The sequence below is a fragment of the Primulina tabacum genome, chromosome 2, assembly GCF_025594145.1.
Source record: "Primulina tabacum isolate GXHZ01 chromosome 2, ASM2559414v2, whole genome shotgun sequence".
Lineage (NCBI taxonomy): Eukaryota > Viridiplantae > Streptophyta > Magnoliopsida > Lamiales > Gesneriaceae > Primulina > Primulina tabacum.
In genome coordinates, this window is record NC_134551.1 from 5,414,760 (window position 1) to 5,431,768 (window position 17,009).

General features: G+C 37.2%; 2 protein-coding genes across 2 annotated transcripts; one reads left to right on the top strand and one right to left on the bottom strand.

Annotated features, from left to right (window-relative positions):
- Positions 1-1,500: 1,500 nt before the first annotated feature.
- LOC142537416 (uncharacterized) lies at positions 1,501-11,134 on the top strand. The gene is made up of 8 exons (XM_075642938.1): positions 1,501-2,647; positions 2,738-2,911; positions 7,382-7,513; positions 7,649-8,003; positions 8,199-9,645; positions 10,688-10,903; positions 11,003-11,056; positions 11,114-11,134. Exons 1-8 carry the CDS (start codon positions 1,501-1,503, stop codon positions 11,132-11,134), a joined length of 3,546 nt encoding a protein of 1,181 aa, XP_075499053.1.
- A 3,319-nt stretch (positions 11,135-14,453) lies between these two features.
- On the bottom strand, positions 14,454-15,497 carry LOC142537417 (protein FAR1-RELATED SEQUENCE 5-like). Its single transcript, XM_075642939.1, has one exon. The coding sequence runs from the start codon at positions 15,495-15,497 to the stop codon at positions 14,454-14,456; it is 1,044 nt and encodes a 347-aa protein (XP_075499054.1).
- Between the last annotated feature and the right edge of the window lie 1,512 nt (positions 15,498-17,009).

The following is a 17,009-nucleotide window of genomic DNA, read 5'->3' on the forward strand; positions in this document are numbered from 1 at the left end:
TACAATGATTGTAAAAATAAGAAATCTAGATAATTTTTATTTCAAAAAGTATTAATATTAGTTAATTTACCTCGACTCTCAAATTTGTTTTTCTTCGTTTTGCTTGAAGTTCTACCCAACTCTTGAACCTTCTTGACTTTTTCACACCATTTCTTTTCTTGAATCCTTTTGCTTGTATCATAGAAGGTCCTATCGATGATGTCCTGACACCACTATTGTTGTCTTGGCTCACTTCAGTCAAACGCATTTCCATGACTTGCTTGGTTAGATCACATACCGAATTATGCACCAAAGAGAAAGTTGATGGGTGGACGGAGGCTTCGGTTGTCAGTCTTACGAGCATCATACAAAGTTTTCTATATCGTTCTGTACTTTCTCGTTTGGGATCTTCTTCGACTTCATTGCTCATGCAATCGTGTACCACCCCACTCCTAGCTTTTCTCGTCCATCTGTTCAAGATATAATGCTCTGGCAGTTTTTTTACGTTCTGCACATCATATACTTTCACAGCATGACAACACAATAATCCAGTCATCTCGAATTTTCGGCAACTACATGAAATCATCTTTGTGCTAGGATTAAATGTCACCATCTGAAGGGAAATAAGATTTCGATTTTAAATGATATATTTTATTTATTTTCCTAATAGAGTTTTCCTTGTTAATTTGATTGAGCAAATATTTGATATGATTTTGCCTTCCTTAGATAATGAGATCTTAATTCAAGAGATATGATATTAGTGTTTAAAAAGAGTTTATTCCTAATAAAACTCTCACTTTCCTTGTATTTTAGGTTTCCTTGAGGAGATATGATTCTTCACCTATAAATAAGAAGAAAAGCTCATTGATAGCCGCCGCTTCAATATCGACCATACATACACACACAGTTGCAGAGATTTGCAGAGAAAAATTATTCTCGAAGCCGTTGATGTTTGGAGTGTTGATTCCCGTGTTAAGTTGAATGGTGCCAATATCTATAGACAACATCCGTAACAATGTTGACTGAAGATTGCATCTAGTTGATAGTGGTTTCCGGGATCAAGTTTTGCTTTCTTGATTACGTTTATTTTTGTTTTGGTTATTTATTTTAGAAAGCTTTATTTTCTCAAATTGTTGAGGAAATTGATTTTTGATACAATCACTAGTGTTAGGTTTTTTGTAAACGATTGAGTTTTCTAGTGATTATTTTTTGCCATAAGGCACCGCACAAGTATAAATACTTGTGCATATTTAATCTCGTCCATCTATTTATTTCAAGTCAATTTGTGTTATAAAAGTTAATTTTTCGATGCATGTAGATGTTGTCCGAGATGTTGTAACATCTGGCACAACATTTAATTCTGACAAAACACAAATTTACTATTCCTAACTTTATTCTGATATTTTTATTATTTTTAGCATTTGTCGGACAAAATAAATCCTAACAAGTGGTATCAGAGCGGGTTCTTGATATACTAAGTGCTGATTCTGGTTTTTGTTTTTGTTTGACAGAACTAATCCGATGGACAATTCATTTGCAAGCGCAGCACTTCGACCACCAGTTCTAGATGGTACCAATTACAGCCTATGGAAGGTCAAAATAAGATACTATATAAAATCTCTAGATGAACGGGCATGGCAGCGTGTCATCAATGGATGGACTCCACCAGTCATGATAGATCAAGAGGGTGACAAACGGCCAAAGCCTGAAACTGACTGGACTGCTGATGAAGTGCAAAATTCGAACCACAACTCAAAGGCTTTGAATGCTATATTTACATCGGTTGACATGAACATGTTCAGTTTAATCACAAACTGTACTTCGGCTAAAAGTGCATGGGATATTCTCCAAAGTCACTGTGAAGGGTCTGAGAGTGTGCGACGAACCAGATTAAGGATGCTTACTTCCAAATTCGAGATGATGAGGATGGAAGAATCTGAGAACATACTTGAGAATGATCGTCGCCTACGGGAAATTGCTAACGAGGCATTCAGTGTTGGAGAAGCTATCTCAAATGAGCGCCTAGTTAGCAAAGTCCTCCGTTCTCTGCCCGAAAGATTCAACATAAAAAGTTGCGCAATAGATGAGGCTAAGGACACTTCTAAGATGGCATTGGAAGACCTTATCAGTTCATTACGTACTTTCGAGATGAACTTGGACATGCAGAAGAAGGATAAAGGGAAGACAATTGCACTCCAAGCTTCAAATGACTCCTGCAATGAACTCCTTCAAATATCTCAAGAAGTCAATGATTCTGATCTCTGCGAGGATTCTATCTCCTTTATCACAAAAAAATTTGGTGATTACTTGAAAAGAATCCGAGATAAAAAGAAGAATGCACAACCATCTAAATTTCCTAGCCTGCCTGCACCTGAAAAGTCACAACAGTACCCTGCCAAGCAACAATTTCAGCCACGGAATGAAGGCAAGGGACAATTCAGTTCAAAAAGATACGATTCGGTGCAGTGTAGAGAATGCAAGGGCTTTGGACACTATGCCAATGAATGTGCTAACCGACTGCGAAAAAACAAAGGCTACAATGTGTCTCTAAGCGATGAAGAATCCGATGCTGAGGAGAAATCCACTGATGAAGAAATTCAAACCTCCTTGACTGCACTATTTACAGAAAATTGCTGGCTGCAGGTGAATCCTTTAGGTGTTGCCCTAGGTATTGCCACACCTGGCCGCAACATCTGCAAATATTCAGTATGTTTGAAATGCACAACTTCTGAAAATTTGAGTGGAGATGATGAATCAGAAGGTGATTATGAAGAACTCACTCTTGAGAGTGTGCAAAAGCTTTATGAAGAGCTGTTTGAAGATTGGGCCAAAAGAAACAAGTTGAACTCAAGTCTCATGAAGGAGAACGTTGAACTAAAATCCGTAGTTGCCAAACTTGAAGTAATTTTGAGCAAAAAAGACTTGGAACTTGGTAAGACCAAAGAAGAACTTCAAAAGGCAACTGAAACTGAAACGTCTGCTTATTCGTTTTTAAACTTAGACGTACTTCCCAGTTTTGACTCGTATGAACTCGAAACTTAACAGAACTTTACCAAACTTGAACCAAAGCTTAATAACACCTAACTAACCCATATCTGACCAAATTCCAGCCCATTAAGTCCCTTGAATATGCCTAGAAAGCTACTGAATTTTTCTGCACAAGAGTCCTAGTCCTAATATGATTCGAACCTAAGCTAGCTTCGCCTCCAGTCCCTTAACCACCATGTCCAGCCACTACCCATCCCTCCTATGCAGCCCAATTAAGTCTAGTGGACCCTCCCTAACCGCATCTAGCAGCTATGACCCTCAAAGACTCCTAGTCGAATAGTCCTTTCCCTTAAGGAGTCTATTTTCGTTTTTATTCCTTTCCTATTTTTTTCAGCCTTTAAACATACACCTAGGGACCCTTAAACATGTGGAAAAACATCCTTTCAAGTACCCCTACCATGGCAGCCCCTTTGTGCATCATTATGAAGAGTTTTAAAAAAGAAAAACTCTTGTTTTGTGCATGTATAACCATAAAAACGAAAATATAAAAGTTGTATCATGTTTTTCATGCAATCATGTATCAAACACATAATATGGTGTGAAAGATGAGTAAAAGGAGAATATGACGTGCCTTTGCGTTTTAAACGCACGAATAAACGTTGACGATTGCGAAGAACGACGACGACGACCTTGGCTGGAACCCTTGCAAACTTGATGTTTTTCCTAGATATTTTTTGAAACTTTCCCTTGATGAAATAGGTGTGTGCCGTGGCTTTGTAAATTGTTGCAAGGGAGAATTTGAATCGCTCAAGAAAAGTGGCGTGCATATAAGGTAGGTTATGGGGTGTTTTACATAATTTATACTAATTAACTCCTTAATTAATATTAAGCCCACTAAGCCCCAAACTTAGGCCCATTTGTCTTAATTAAGATTTAATTAAAATATTAAAATAGTTTTGTTAAAATAGGTTTGTGAATTTATTAGTCGGGTTGCCCTAAAAGTTCGTATTTTTGTTAAAAAACCAACACCGATAAAATTTACGTCCCGGCGTATACAATCACATCAAAATCCCATATTTTCAAAAATAAGAAAAAAGCATCACCCGTATTTTAAATAATTAAACACAATTATTTAATAAAAATATTTTCTATTTTTCAGCCACCGGTCTCCGTTCCTCGATCGCAACTTGAATACCCTTTAAAAATACATTTTAATGCAACCATGTAGAAAAATATGTTTTAAACATGCAAAATGCACAAAATAATTAATTAATGCAATTAAAAAAAATTAATTAAAATATACAAGGAATTTAATAATTGCATGCATGTGGTTTGCGTGGACCTTTTAAATTTTCGGGGCGTTACAATCTTCCCCCCTTAAATTGAATTCCGTCCTCGAAATTCGCTTATCCTAGATAATCCAAAGTTTAGTCTTAGTCCTAGTATCCCAAAAATCCACGCTTCCGCTGCGCTACTCTGATCAAACTTAAGTTCTAGAATGTCCTTACGTCTTTTTGATCCCAATTAATTTTGTCTTCTAAATCCTTATTTGCAATTTACAACTTAAGAAAACCCATAATAACTTAGTGCTATACTATTATAACCCCAAATTTCAACTTTTCTTAAAATTCCCAATATTCGAAATGGATGACCACACTTATCGTATGTTACTTTCCCTATATTATACCCAAAAATGTTCGTCGACTTATCATATTTAAATTATAAAATCCCAAACGCATCTGCTTAAAAACCCCTGATTAAAATTCCTTATAACACTATCCCAAGGTTCAAAATATTCTTACAAGCCCAAATCATCGAAAATTCCTACCAATTAAACCATCAAATTATCGCTTATTGCTAAACTAGTCCCCAAATTTCTTAATAATTGCAAAATAGATTCTTAATTTTCCCAAAAAATATCACATTGGTCCCAAAATTTCGAAAATCCTACCATTATACCATAAGTTTTTGGCATTCTTTATTTCCTTCGACAGGTTTCCCATAACATAAATTTCGAAATTTTAAACTTATTTACCCAAAAATCATTTCCTATCACCAATCTTACCTTTCATGAAACTTAAAATCCCAATTTATACATTTTCTTACTTCCCAAGATCATCGCAGTCCTTGAATAATTATCACTTATGTCTAATTCCCAAAAATTAATTCGTCTAGTAACCATGAATCATAATATTTTCTTAGAAAATCTACATGTCCCAAAGCATTCATAAAATTCACGATTAACTTATAGCCCAAAAAGTAAAACGTCAATACTAAAACCCAAAAATCACATAGTCCAATTCCACCACAAACCAACATGCTTTAAAATCAAATAATTTTTCATTTCGTATCGTATCACGTATAAAAATTCTAAAGCATAAAAATCATATATTATCATAAAGCTATTAAACATGTGACGTAAACATATGATTCATATAATTATGCAGGTAACATCATAAAATCATATAAAGCATGTAAACTTACAGACTGAGGCTTGACGACTGATCTTTCCGGCGCTGATGGTGGCACAACCTTTTACAGGACCTTTGCTCTGATACCAACTGAAACGTCTGCTTATTCGTTTTTAAACTTAAACGTACTTCCCAGTTTTGACTCGTATGAACTCGAAACTTAATCAGAACTTTACCAAACTTGAACCAAAGCTTAATAACACCTAACTAACCCATATCTGACCAAATTCCAGCCCATTAAGTCCATTGAATATGCCTAGAAAGCTACTGAATTTTTCTGCACAAGAGTCCTAGTCCTAATATGATTCGAACCTAAGCTAGCTTCGCCTCCAGCCCTTAACCACCATGTCCAGCCACTACCCATCCCTCCTATGCAGCCCAATTAAGTCTAGTGGACCCTCCCTAACCGCATCTAGCAGCTATGACCCTCAAAGACTCCTAGTCGAATAGTCCTTTCCCTTAAGGAGTCTATTTTCGTTTTTATTCCTTTCCTATTTTTTTCAGCCTTTAAACATACACCTAGGGACCCTTAAACATGTGGAAAAACATCCTTTCAAGTACCCCTACCATGGCAGCCCCTTTGTGCATCATTATGAAGAGTTTTAAAAAAGAAAAACTCTTGTTTTGTGCATGTATAACCATAAAAACGAAAATATAAAAGTTGTATCATGTTTTTCATGCAATCATGTATCAAACACATAATATGGTGTGAAAGATGAGTAAAAGGAGAATATGACGTGCCTTTGCGTTTTAAACGCACGAATAAACGTTGACGATTGCGAAGAACGACGACGACGACCTTGGCTGGAACCCTTGCAAACTTGATGTTTTTCCTAGATATTTTTTGAAACTTTCCCTTGATGAAATAGGTGTGTGCCGTGGCTTTGTAAATTGTTGCAAGGGAGAATTTGAATCGCTCAAGAAAAGTGGCGTGCATATAAGGTAGGTTATGGGGTGTTTTACATAATTTATACTAATTAACTCCTTAATTAATGTTAAGCCCACTAAGCCCCAAACTTAGGCCCATTTGTCTTAATTAAGATTTAATTAAAATATTAAAATAGTTTTGTTAAAATAGGTTTGTGAATTTATTAGCCGGGTTGCCCTAAAAGTTCGTATTTTTGTTAAAAAACCAACACCGATAAAATTTATGTCCCGACGTATAAAATCACCTCAAAATCCCATATTTTCAAAAATAAGAAAAAAGCATCACCCGTATTTTAAATAATTAAACACAACTATTTAATAAAAATATTTTCTATTTTTCAGCCACCAGTCTCCGTTCCTCGATCGCAACTCGAATACCCTTTAAAAATACATTTTAATGCAACAATGTAGAAATATATGTTTTAAACATGCAAAATGCACAAAATAATTAATTAATGCAATTAAAAAAATTAATTAAAATATACAAGGAATTTAATAATTGCATGCATGTGGTTTGCGTGGATCTTTTAAATTTTCGGGGCGTTACAGAAACCTTGTCCAAGTTTAATTCAAGCACATCCAAGCTTGAATCCATATTTTGATGGGAAGAGATGACAAGAAAGGCTTAGGGTTCAAAGACAGTGTGTTTGAAATAGGTGAATATTCCAAGTCTACGGTTTTTATGAAGGGAAAAGCTGATACATCTCCACAACCACAATCCAATTCACCAATCAAAAGCTCTTCATCAAAAAGACAACCTACTGCACCAATCGCTAAGAAAAGAAAACGCAGGTATGTAGGTCATTACTGCTTTAAGTCTGGTCATATCAGGCCCTACTGTTTTAAACTCAGGGATGATCGCAAGAATCAAAAGTCGAGTCGGATGTTGCCCCGAATGTTGTCCAACACTTTCCACAACACCTCCCACCATCGACCTACAGTAAGACAAATTTGGGTCTCAAAGGTAAAAACTCACTGTAAAGTTGTTTATACCTCGTTAAAAACTAACACTGCAGGTCATTGGTACTTTGATAGTGGAAGCTCCCGTCACATGACTGGATCACGAGAATGTCTCACCAATTATGTTGAGCAAAAAGGTGGCAAAGTTACATATGGAGGGGGAGCTAAGGGAAAAATTGTTGGAAATGGTACTTTGAAAGTTGAAGGACTACCAAAGCTTCACAATGTGCTTCATGTTGAAGGATTAAATTCAAATTTGATAAGCATAAGCCAACTGTGTGATGATAATTTGCTTGTTAAGTTTGATAAACATACTTGTGAAGTTTTTGATGAATCTAACAAGTGCATAATGACAAGTACAAGGTCTTCAGATAATTGCTATCAAATAAGTGAGGAACTTTCGTACAAACATGTGCAAATCATCGAACTTGACCTTTGGCATCAAAGACTCGGACATGCAAATTTCAAAACCTTGAAGAACTTGAGTAAGTACCATGTAGTTAGACGTATGCCTAATCTTTCATCTGGAATATCATATGTGTGTGGAGATTGTCAAAAGAGAAAACAGACGCGTGTGTCGCACCCAGTGTTGCCAACATCTGGGACAACATGCTGTCTGGAATTACTGCACATGGATCTTATGGGTCCCATGGAAGTAGAAAGCATTGGAGGTAAGAAGTATTCTTTTGTGTGTGTTGATGATTTCTCGCGGTTCTCATGAGTGAGCTTCATTAGGGAGAAATCGGACACTTATGATGTGTTTAAACAATTACTCACAAGAATCTCAAACTTCCACAATTTAAAAGTGAGAAGGATCAGAACTAATCACGGTAAAGAATTTGAAAACATATCATTTTCATCCTTCTGTGACAGGAAAGGTATTTCACACGAATTTTCAGCACCAAAAACCCCACAGCAAAATGGCATTGCCGAACGCAAGAACAGGACTCTGCAAGAAATGGCAAGGGTGATGCTAGCCTCAAAGAATATATCAAAGCGTTTTTGGGCTGAAGCCATTAATACAGCATGCCATATATCGAATAGAGTCTATTTAAGAAGTGGTTCAACCATGACTTCTTATGAAATCATTATGGGAAAGAAGCCTAACCTTAAATATTTTCATGTTTTTGGTTGTGTTTGCTACACTTTGAATGACAGGGATCAACTTGCAAAGTTTGATTCAAAGAGCAACAAGTGTTTGTTTTTGGGCTATGCCACAAATAGTCGAGCTTATCGCATGTTTAATCTAAGAACTAGGACTATTATGGAATCCATTAATGTGGTGTTTGATGATTGTGCAGATCTCAAGAGGAAAACTACTGAAGATGACGTTGAAGACCTTCTGGACAATCCAATCTCACTGGAAAATGCAGATTTTGCCCCAGATGTTGCAACATCTGGCACAACATGTGACACTGAAGACACTGAATCTGAAGAACCGCATTGCAATGATGATACAGTAGATGATGGATCGAGTATTCCAAGCAAAATTCAAAAAAACCATGCATCATCTCAAATAATTGGAAACATGCGTGGAGATGTTCAAACTCGGAAGAAAGAAAAGATTGATTATCGAAAAATAGCTGGACTGATTTGCATGAGTTCTACATACTCACAGGTTAGATTTTCATGTTTTATATCAAATATTGAGCCTAAAAATGTTGACGAAGCTTTGAAAGATGAGTTTTGGATTAATGCTATGCATGATGAACTTGAGCAATTTGTTCGAAATGATGTGTGGGACTTGGTTCCACCTCCTGACCATGGTAGCATAATTGGTACAAAATGGATTTTCAAAAATAAAACCGATGAGTCTGAAAACATCATTAGAAACAAAGCAAGATTGGTTGCTCAAGAGTACACACAGGTTGAGGGGGTTGATTTTGATGAGACCTTTGCTCCTGTAGCCCGTATTGAGTCAGTCAGACTACTACTAGCCGTTGCATGCTACATGAAAATCAAACTTTTTCAAATGGATGTTAAAAGTGCATTTTTAAATGGTATTTTGAGTGAGGAAGTGTATGTTAGACAACCTAAGGGTTTTGAGGATCCACACCATTTGGATCATGTATACAAGTTGAAGAAGGCACTTTATGGCTTGAAGCAAGCACCACGTGCATGGTATGGGAGATTGACTGAATATCTACTCGAAATTGACTTCAAACGAGGTGAGGTAGACAAAACTCTTTTTATTCAAAAGTCCAAAGGTGAGATTCTTATTTGTCAAGTATATGTTGATGATATAATCTTTGGTTCTTTCTCTCAAAAGCATGCTGATGATTTCGTTGAGTGCATGTCATCTACATTTGAAATGAGCATGGTTGGTGAGCTAAATTTCTTTCTTGGTTTGCAAATTAAACAAATGCATGATGACATCTTTTTGTGTCAAAGCAAGTATGCTAAGAATTTGATTAAGAAATTTGCAAATAAAACCCAAAACACATGAAAACTCCTATCGGATCGAGTGAGAAATTATGCAAAGATGATGTTGCCGAAAATGTTGACAACACCTTATATCGTAGCATCATAGGTAGCCTCCTGTATTTGACTGTCAGTCGCCCTGACATCATGTTTAGTGTTTGCTTATGTGCTAGCTATCAATCCAATCCTAAAATTTCTCATTTGAAAGCTGTTAAACGTATTTTACGTTACATAGCAGGAACAATTGAATTAGGATTATGGTATACACATGGAGCCAACTCAAACCTAGTAGGATTTTCTGATGCTGATTGGGCTGGGGATTTAGATGATAGAAAAAGCACTTCTGGGGGGTGTTTCTATCTTGGCAATAATATGATTTCTTGGCATAGTCGAAAACAGAACTGTGTTTCACTTTCCACTGCTGAATCAAAATATGTGGCAGCTGGAAATGCGTGCACCCAACTTTTATGGATGAATCAAATGATAGAAGATTATGGGCTTAAAAGTGAATCCTTAGTCGTGTATTGTGATAATTCTAGTGCAATTAACATTTCAAAAAATCCAGTACAACACTCTCGAACAAAGCACATTGACATAAGACATCATTTTATTCGAGATCTTGTAGAGAAAGGATTGATCCAAATGGAGTTTGTTGATACAAATAACCAACTGGCCGACATATTCACCAAAGCATTGGATTTTGAGAGATTTTCCAACCTTCGAAAATCTCTCAGCATGTGTTCTGCCTAATCATTCTTGGATGTTGTCTCAGATGTTACAACATCTCGGACAACATCTCATTTGCATATACATTTCTAGGACTTAGACATTCTGCATTGCATTCATACTGTGATATGATGTGTTGAACATGTGTAGCATAATTCTCTGTTGCACCTACAATTCCTTGTTATCAAACTTCACACCTTTACATGTGAACTTAGTCACAGAAAGATTTGAAGTGTGGTCACTTGACTCTAACGAATGTGACAAGTAAACGAAGTAAAATTGAAAAATCAAGTGATGGGTCTGTGATTAGAAGGAAAGATGGAAAAAGCTACATAAAAGAGCCCAATGAAGGCTGTGCTTTTAGTGTGGGAGCTACCCCTTCTAAAATTAACACAGAAATAGAAGAAAATGAAAAAAAGCTACCTAGAAGAGTCCAAGGAAGACTGTTCCTCTAGTGTGGGAGCTACCACTTCTAGGTTAAAAAGATTATTAAGTCACTGAGTGTGAAAATTATCAAATTTTGTTTTCAGGAACTATGGGTGTTGACTGGAGATGTTGCCAAAATTTGTGACAACACTTCATCTGTAAACATATCTCATATTTGCTCTCATGTTTTTATCTATGTTCCATTCTGTTTTTAGGCATCCATAAGTCATGCATAAACATAACAGTGTGAATTGGGTAATGAGGTTATTTGTATTACAACAAAGACGTTTTGTGACAAATCCAATCTTTGCAGGAAATCGAATTAATGTGCACCTTGATGGTAAGTGGAGCTATAATTCGATGTGGGTTTTATGTCTGGAGTTAATTTTTGAACTGATATTGCACAAAATTATTGCGATAATCTCTGAAGGCAGTAACGGTTATTTTTCTACCCGTTGTTCTTTTTGAATAATCTGTTACTAATTTTCTTACCGTTGTACTGTGCGCTCATTATTATCTATGTGAGTTACACCGCCTAATTCATCTCTGTTTACTTAATCGGTTCTCTAAATTTCACAGCGGCATCTCGAAATTTCTCTCTGAAGGAATATTTCATTGTTTCAAAATTTTTTTTACTTTCCTCGCTGTTCATAAATTAATTTTCGATCTACCATCAATGGCAGGAAAGGGATTTGACCCCCATGATATTCGAAGTGAAATGGGAAACACAGATGATGTTGCCCCCAGCACGACAACATCTGTTACAACACCCACTGTGGAATCGCCGCTACCTTTGATACTTGCTGTTGAAGACGCAGTGCCCTGGAGATTATTCAGCCAGGTGAGCCTGGTAATCCACAGGATATTGATAACCCACCTATCATTAGGGTTTTCAATCCTCCATCTCCTCCAAAAAGACGCTCAAAACGACAAGCTGGTATAACCCAGACCTCATGCCGGGCAAACGTTTCCGATACAAGGGTCAGCCATACACTCTCCCCTCGCTGATTGATCCAGCAGACACCTCCGGTGATGACTCTGATGATGCGAATTATGAGTTTGTGGCCCGCAAGAAGAGTGCCCCTCCGCCTACGGAAGGCAATTCTACCTCCATCAATGCCACTAACACCACTGAGCAAACAACCCATGTTCCTCCACAAGAGATCTCTCCCTCCACTGCAGAAGGAATCACGTTGGCCCAATTTATGGCCAACCTGAAAAATCAGAAAAGTGACGCCCCTGTCACTCCTGTTGCTCCCCAAGAAACTGAAAAGTCCACTGATTCCAGCAATTCTGCTGATACTCCTGCTGCAGTCAATGAAGCCCCTGAAACAAACGAGGCAGTGGACGAGGATACTGTCAACGATGTTGCCGACACCTCTGACAACACTGATCTTAGCGAGTATGATCTAGACGGTAGCTACAACTCCAAGTTTTATACTGAGAAGTCACTCTCCAACTGGGATCTCTATACCAACAGGGAGTTTGTTGAAGAACGCAACGCTGATATGGCAGCCTTCTCCCGAAACAATTTGATCGAGTTTCTTAAAACTGGTGGTCTGCTCTCTACCGTCTCATCTGTATTGCCCTATTGCCATAAAGCTGTGGCTGAATTCTATGGCAATCTCTCATCGGGGGTCAGTGATCCAAGATCGGCCAAATTTGGCAAGGTTTTTGTACGGAACAAGATATATAACTTTGACCCGCAAATCATTAATGATTACTACAGCACACCATCTGTTCCTGAAGGCCCTCCACCAGATCTTGATGAGGTAGTCTCTGTACTAACTGGTGGATTGATTGGCAAATTCCCTGTCCATCCACACAAGGTCTCAGCTGCTAAACTCATGATCCTATACTCTGTCCTGCACAAGGTTGCCACCCGGAATTGGACGCCGTCCACAAACACCACGGTGGTTACCAAATCTCAAGCACTGACTCTGTTTGCCATTGGCAATGGCACTCTTAATTTTGGGCGTATGGTATTTTACACTGTGATGCAGTATGCTGATGGGGGATTAAAGTCATCCAAACTCCCATTTCCCAGTCTGATCTATGGGATACTGGTGTCTCAAGGGTTTGTTCGCAATGTTGACGAGGGTCTGTCTGATTCCCGAGAAACAATCAAAATTGCCAAGGCCCTGTTCAAAGGAAACCGCAAAGTTGACCTTCCATGGAAAGACTCATCCAACGCACCGACTGCTACTAGACCATCTCCTGCGTCTACCTCTCGACCACCTAAACCTGGTTATGTGAAGATTACCGTAGCGGGTGCCCATACCCATCTCAATCATGCTCTTAAGAAAATTGCCCAGGCTAAGGCCGACTTGGCCTACTATGAGAGTTTGGCTACTGCCATCAGTGTCATGTTAGATATGGTCGTTCATGGACAAAAAGGGGGAGATGATCAAACTGGTGCTGGTCCGTCAGGGACCAAGGATGATGAAGAGGAAGAGGACAGTGAGGATGAAGAAACTGAGGATGAGGAGGATGAAGATGATGATGTTTAGATTTTGTTGGCTTAAATGTTTCTATTTCTGCTCTTAATTGTCTATTAATATTTCTGTTTGTATTCTTGTCTTGGCTAATATCTCTAACTGTCAATGGAACTGTTGCAGGTGTTGTGTAAAGTGTTGCCAACAATTCTAACAACACCACGTACTAACAGTATTTTTTTCAGGGGGAGTTGATTTGATCTTAACGAGGATAAATGAGTTTGATCTCATTTTGTCCAAAAAAGGCAAAAAGGGGGAGAATGAAGGGAAATAAGATTTCGATTTTAAATGATATATTTTATTTATTTCCCTAATAGAGTTTTCCTTGTTAATTTGATTGAGCAAATATTTGATATGATTTTGCCTTCCTTAGATAATGAGATCTTAATTCAAGAGATATGGTATTAGTGCTTAAAAAGAGTTTATTCCTAATAAAACTCTCACTTTCCTTGTATTTTAGGTTTCCTTGAGAAGATATGATTCTTCACCTATAAATAAGAAGAAAAGCTCATTGATAGCCGCCGCTTCAATATCGACCATACATACACACACGTTGCAGAGATTTGCAGAGAAAAATTATTCTCGAAGCCGTTGCTGTTTAGAGTGGTGATTCCCGTGTTAAGTTGAATGGTGCCAACATCTATAGACAACATCCGTAACAATGTTGACTGAAGATTGCATCTAGTTGATAGTGGTTTCCGGGATCAAGTTTTGCTTTCTTGATTACGTTTATTTTTGTTTTGGTTATTTATTTTAGAAAGCTTTATTTTCTCAAATTGTTGAGGAAATTGATTTTTGATACAATCACTAGTGTTAGGTTTTTTGTAAACGATTGAGTTTTCTAGTGATTATTTTTTGCCATAAGGCACCGCACAAGTATAAATACTTGTGCATATTTAATCTCGTCCATCTATTTATTTCAAGTCAATTTGTGTTATAAAAGTTAATTTTCCGCTGCATGTAGATGTTGTCCGAGATGTTGTAACATCTGGCACAACATTTAATTCTGACAAAACACAAATTTACTATTCCTAACTTTATTCTGATATTTTTATTATTTTTAGCATTTGTCGGACAAAATAAATCCTAACACCCTCCATTCTCCTTCTTTATCAATTCGCCCGACAACATATTCAAATAATGGTTGAGTTTCATTTTTATATTTTATGTAAACAGCTGCGAACAAAACAAACTCTACTTGAAATAGATGAAAGATAGTGAGGGTATAAATTTCAGAAAGTTGACGCAACATAGGAGAACTCTCTAGCTTTAATCTCGGTAATTTTTGACGTGTCTCAAATTCACATCTTAGCTCATTGTACCGCTTTTCCTCCAAGACCTGTTCGAAGTGCTTAAAAAATTGCATTATATCTAAGTCGGGTTTCATACAACTCTTGATATCAGAATTGACACTTTCACTGAGTTGTGTGCTTCTCATACCAAGTGTGAAAGCCTTGTTCATGTAACAAGCTGCCCATTTCTCCTTTATATTGTAAGTGAATTGCAGCCATGTGTTTTCTTGAATATTATATTGTACTAGTAGAACACTCCAAGCCTCCTCGAATCGGGTCTCATCGTCAATGCCATACATGCATCTCTTAAAATTAATTAAGAAATGAGAACCATCTTTCATCAAGTTTCCCAAGTGTTTGATGCCATTTTGCATCAAATGCCATGTGCACAATCCATGAAATACCTCAGGCATCACCTCCTGTAAGGCCTTTGCCATAGCTTGATCCTGATCAGTGAAGATAGTGAGAAGCTTTTTTTGCTTGTGTGCCTCTAAAAAAGTTTCGAACAACCATTTAAATGATGATGCGGTCTCATCATACAAAAGTGCTGCACCAAAAATCACTGCTCCTTTATGATGATTGAAACCTGAGAAGATAGCAAGTGGTCGGTATGCACGGTTCGTACAATACGTGGTATCTAGTGACACAACATCACCAAAATACTCATAGTCGATTAGCATTCTCGCATCAGCCCAAAAAACATTTGTTATCTGTTCCTCCACATCCATCTGATTAGCATGGTAAAATGATGGATTTTTAGATAATTGTTGTTGAAAATATCGCATCAGACAACCAACTTCCCCATATACCATACTTCTTTGTCTTTTGGATCGAATATAATTTTTAGCATCCAACATTGTTGTGACACCTCGACCCGTTTACAATAAAAATAGCAGCGGAATTTAAAATTTTCTATCAAATGGAAGGAGTTTCAAAATACATCACCATAAAATGTTTAAAGGTAAATAAATGATCATTCAAATGATATAATAAAATACAAAATATCATTCCTATGATCATGATCCAAAAATACTTGCAAAATAACATCTTCCTTCCAACTTCGTATGCATATGACTCCGGGCCACAATCAACGTTCTGGTCCGTCGTTCTTATCTGCATCACATGAAATAACTGAAATGAGTATAAAACTCAGCAAGTGGAACTCTTACATAGCAATGATACATAGAATAATCTGTAAAACATGGCTTTGAAAACATAAAATACCATCAACTCTGAAACATGTATATCGTAGCAATAGCATAACAATGAGATGGTATTTCTCTTTACTATGGTGGATTGATATCAATAGTAACTCTGTCTGTGGTGCTCTTATCCCATCGATATAAATCGACAACTCTGAGGGATATAAGCCTATGGTCGTTGATCAACTAATTGCATGCAATCTCTGACTATGTATCTATCAATCCATAAAACATTTAAACTCTTTCTTTGTGACATTTCATCAAACACTTTGATATTCTTTCTCTTTTGTATTCCCTTCTCAAAGTTGGGACATCAATTGCCTCCACAATATACAACAAAGGTATCAATACATAATAGTGAATCAAATGAAGGGAATAACACAATAAAACCTTTGAAACACAATACATATATAATCATGTGAGCACAAGAATGAAATTCCATTTACAACCACTTGAAACCTTGATTCTATACTCTTGGTAGCAATCCTACAACAATAAACCATAATTTGCACCATCAATAACCCAATAACCCAACAACAATACCATAAAAGCCAAAGAATCAACACCAACACAAACCCATAACATCTCCAACACCAAAAACTAAGAAATAACCAAACCAAAAGCTTACCTTAGCTTCCTTGATCCCAAAATAATCTTGCTCTCAACACAAATAACTCACAAGAAGCTTGAATAAAAGAAAATGAAGAAGGAATGAGAACCCTAGCTCTCCCTTGAAGTGAAGAACCGAGAAGAATGGAGGAAATGAGAGAAATGAGGGCAAACACTTGTATTTAAACACTAAAAATACCAAAACACGATTTTTAAACATTGCTGGCCGCTTGGGCGAACATATTTTTCCGCTCGAGCGCATAACTCTCGGCCAGAAATCCAAAATTTTCGAAGTAGGCTCGCCCGGGCGGACATTTATTCCCGCTCGGGCGCGCACTCTGCGCACTGCCACTCCAAAGATCGCTTCTGAAACGCCTCTTCCCTTCATAATTTGGAAAAGTGGTAAACTACAAAGTTGTAGCTCTATGTCTTATCTTAAATCCCTCAAAATTTCAGATCAATTGGACGTCTGAGTAAAAAGGTATGCCCATTCTCCCAACATGTGTCACTGGA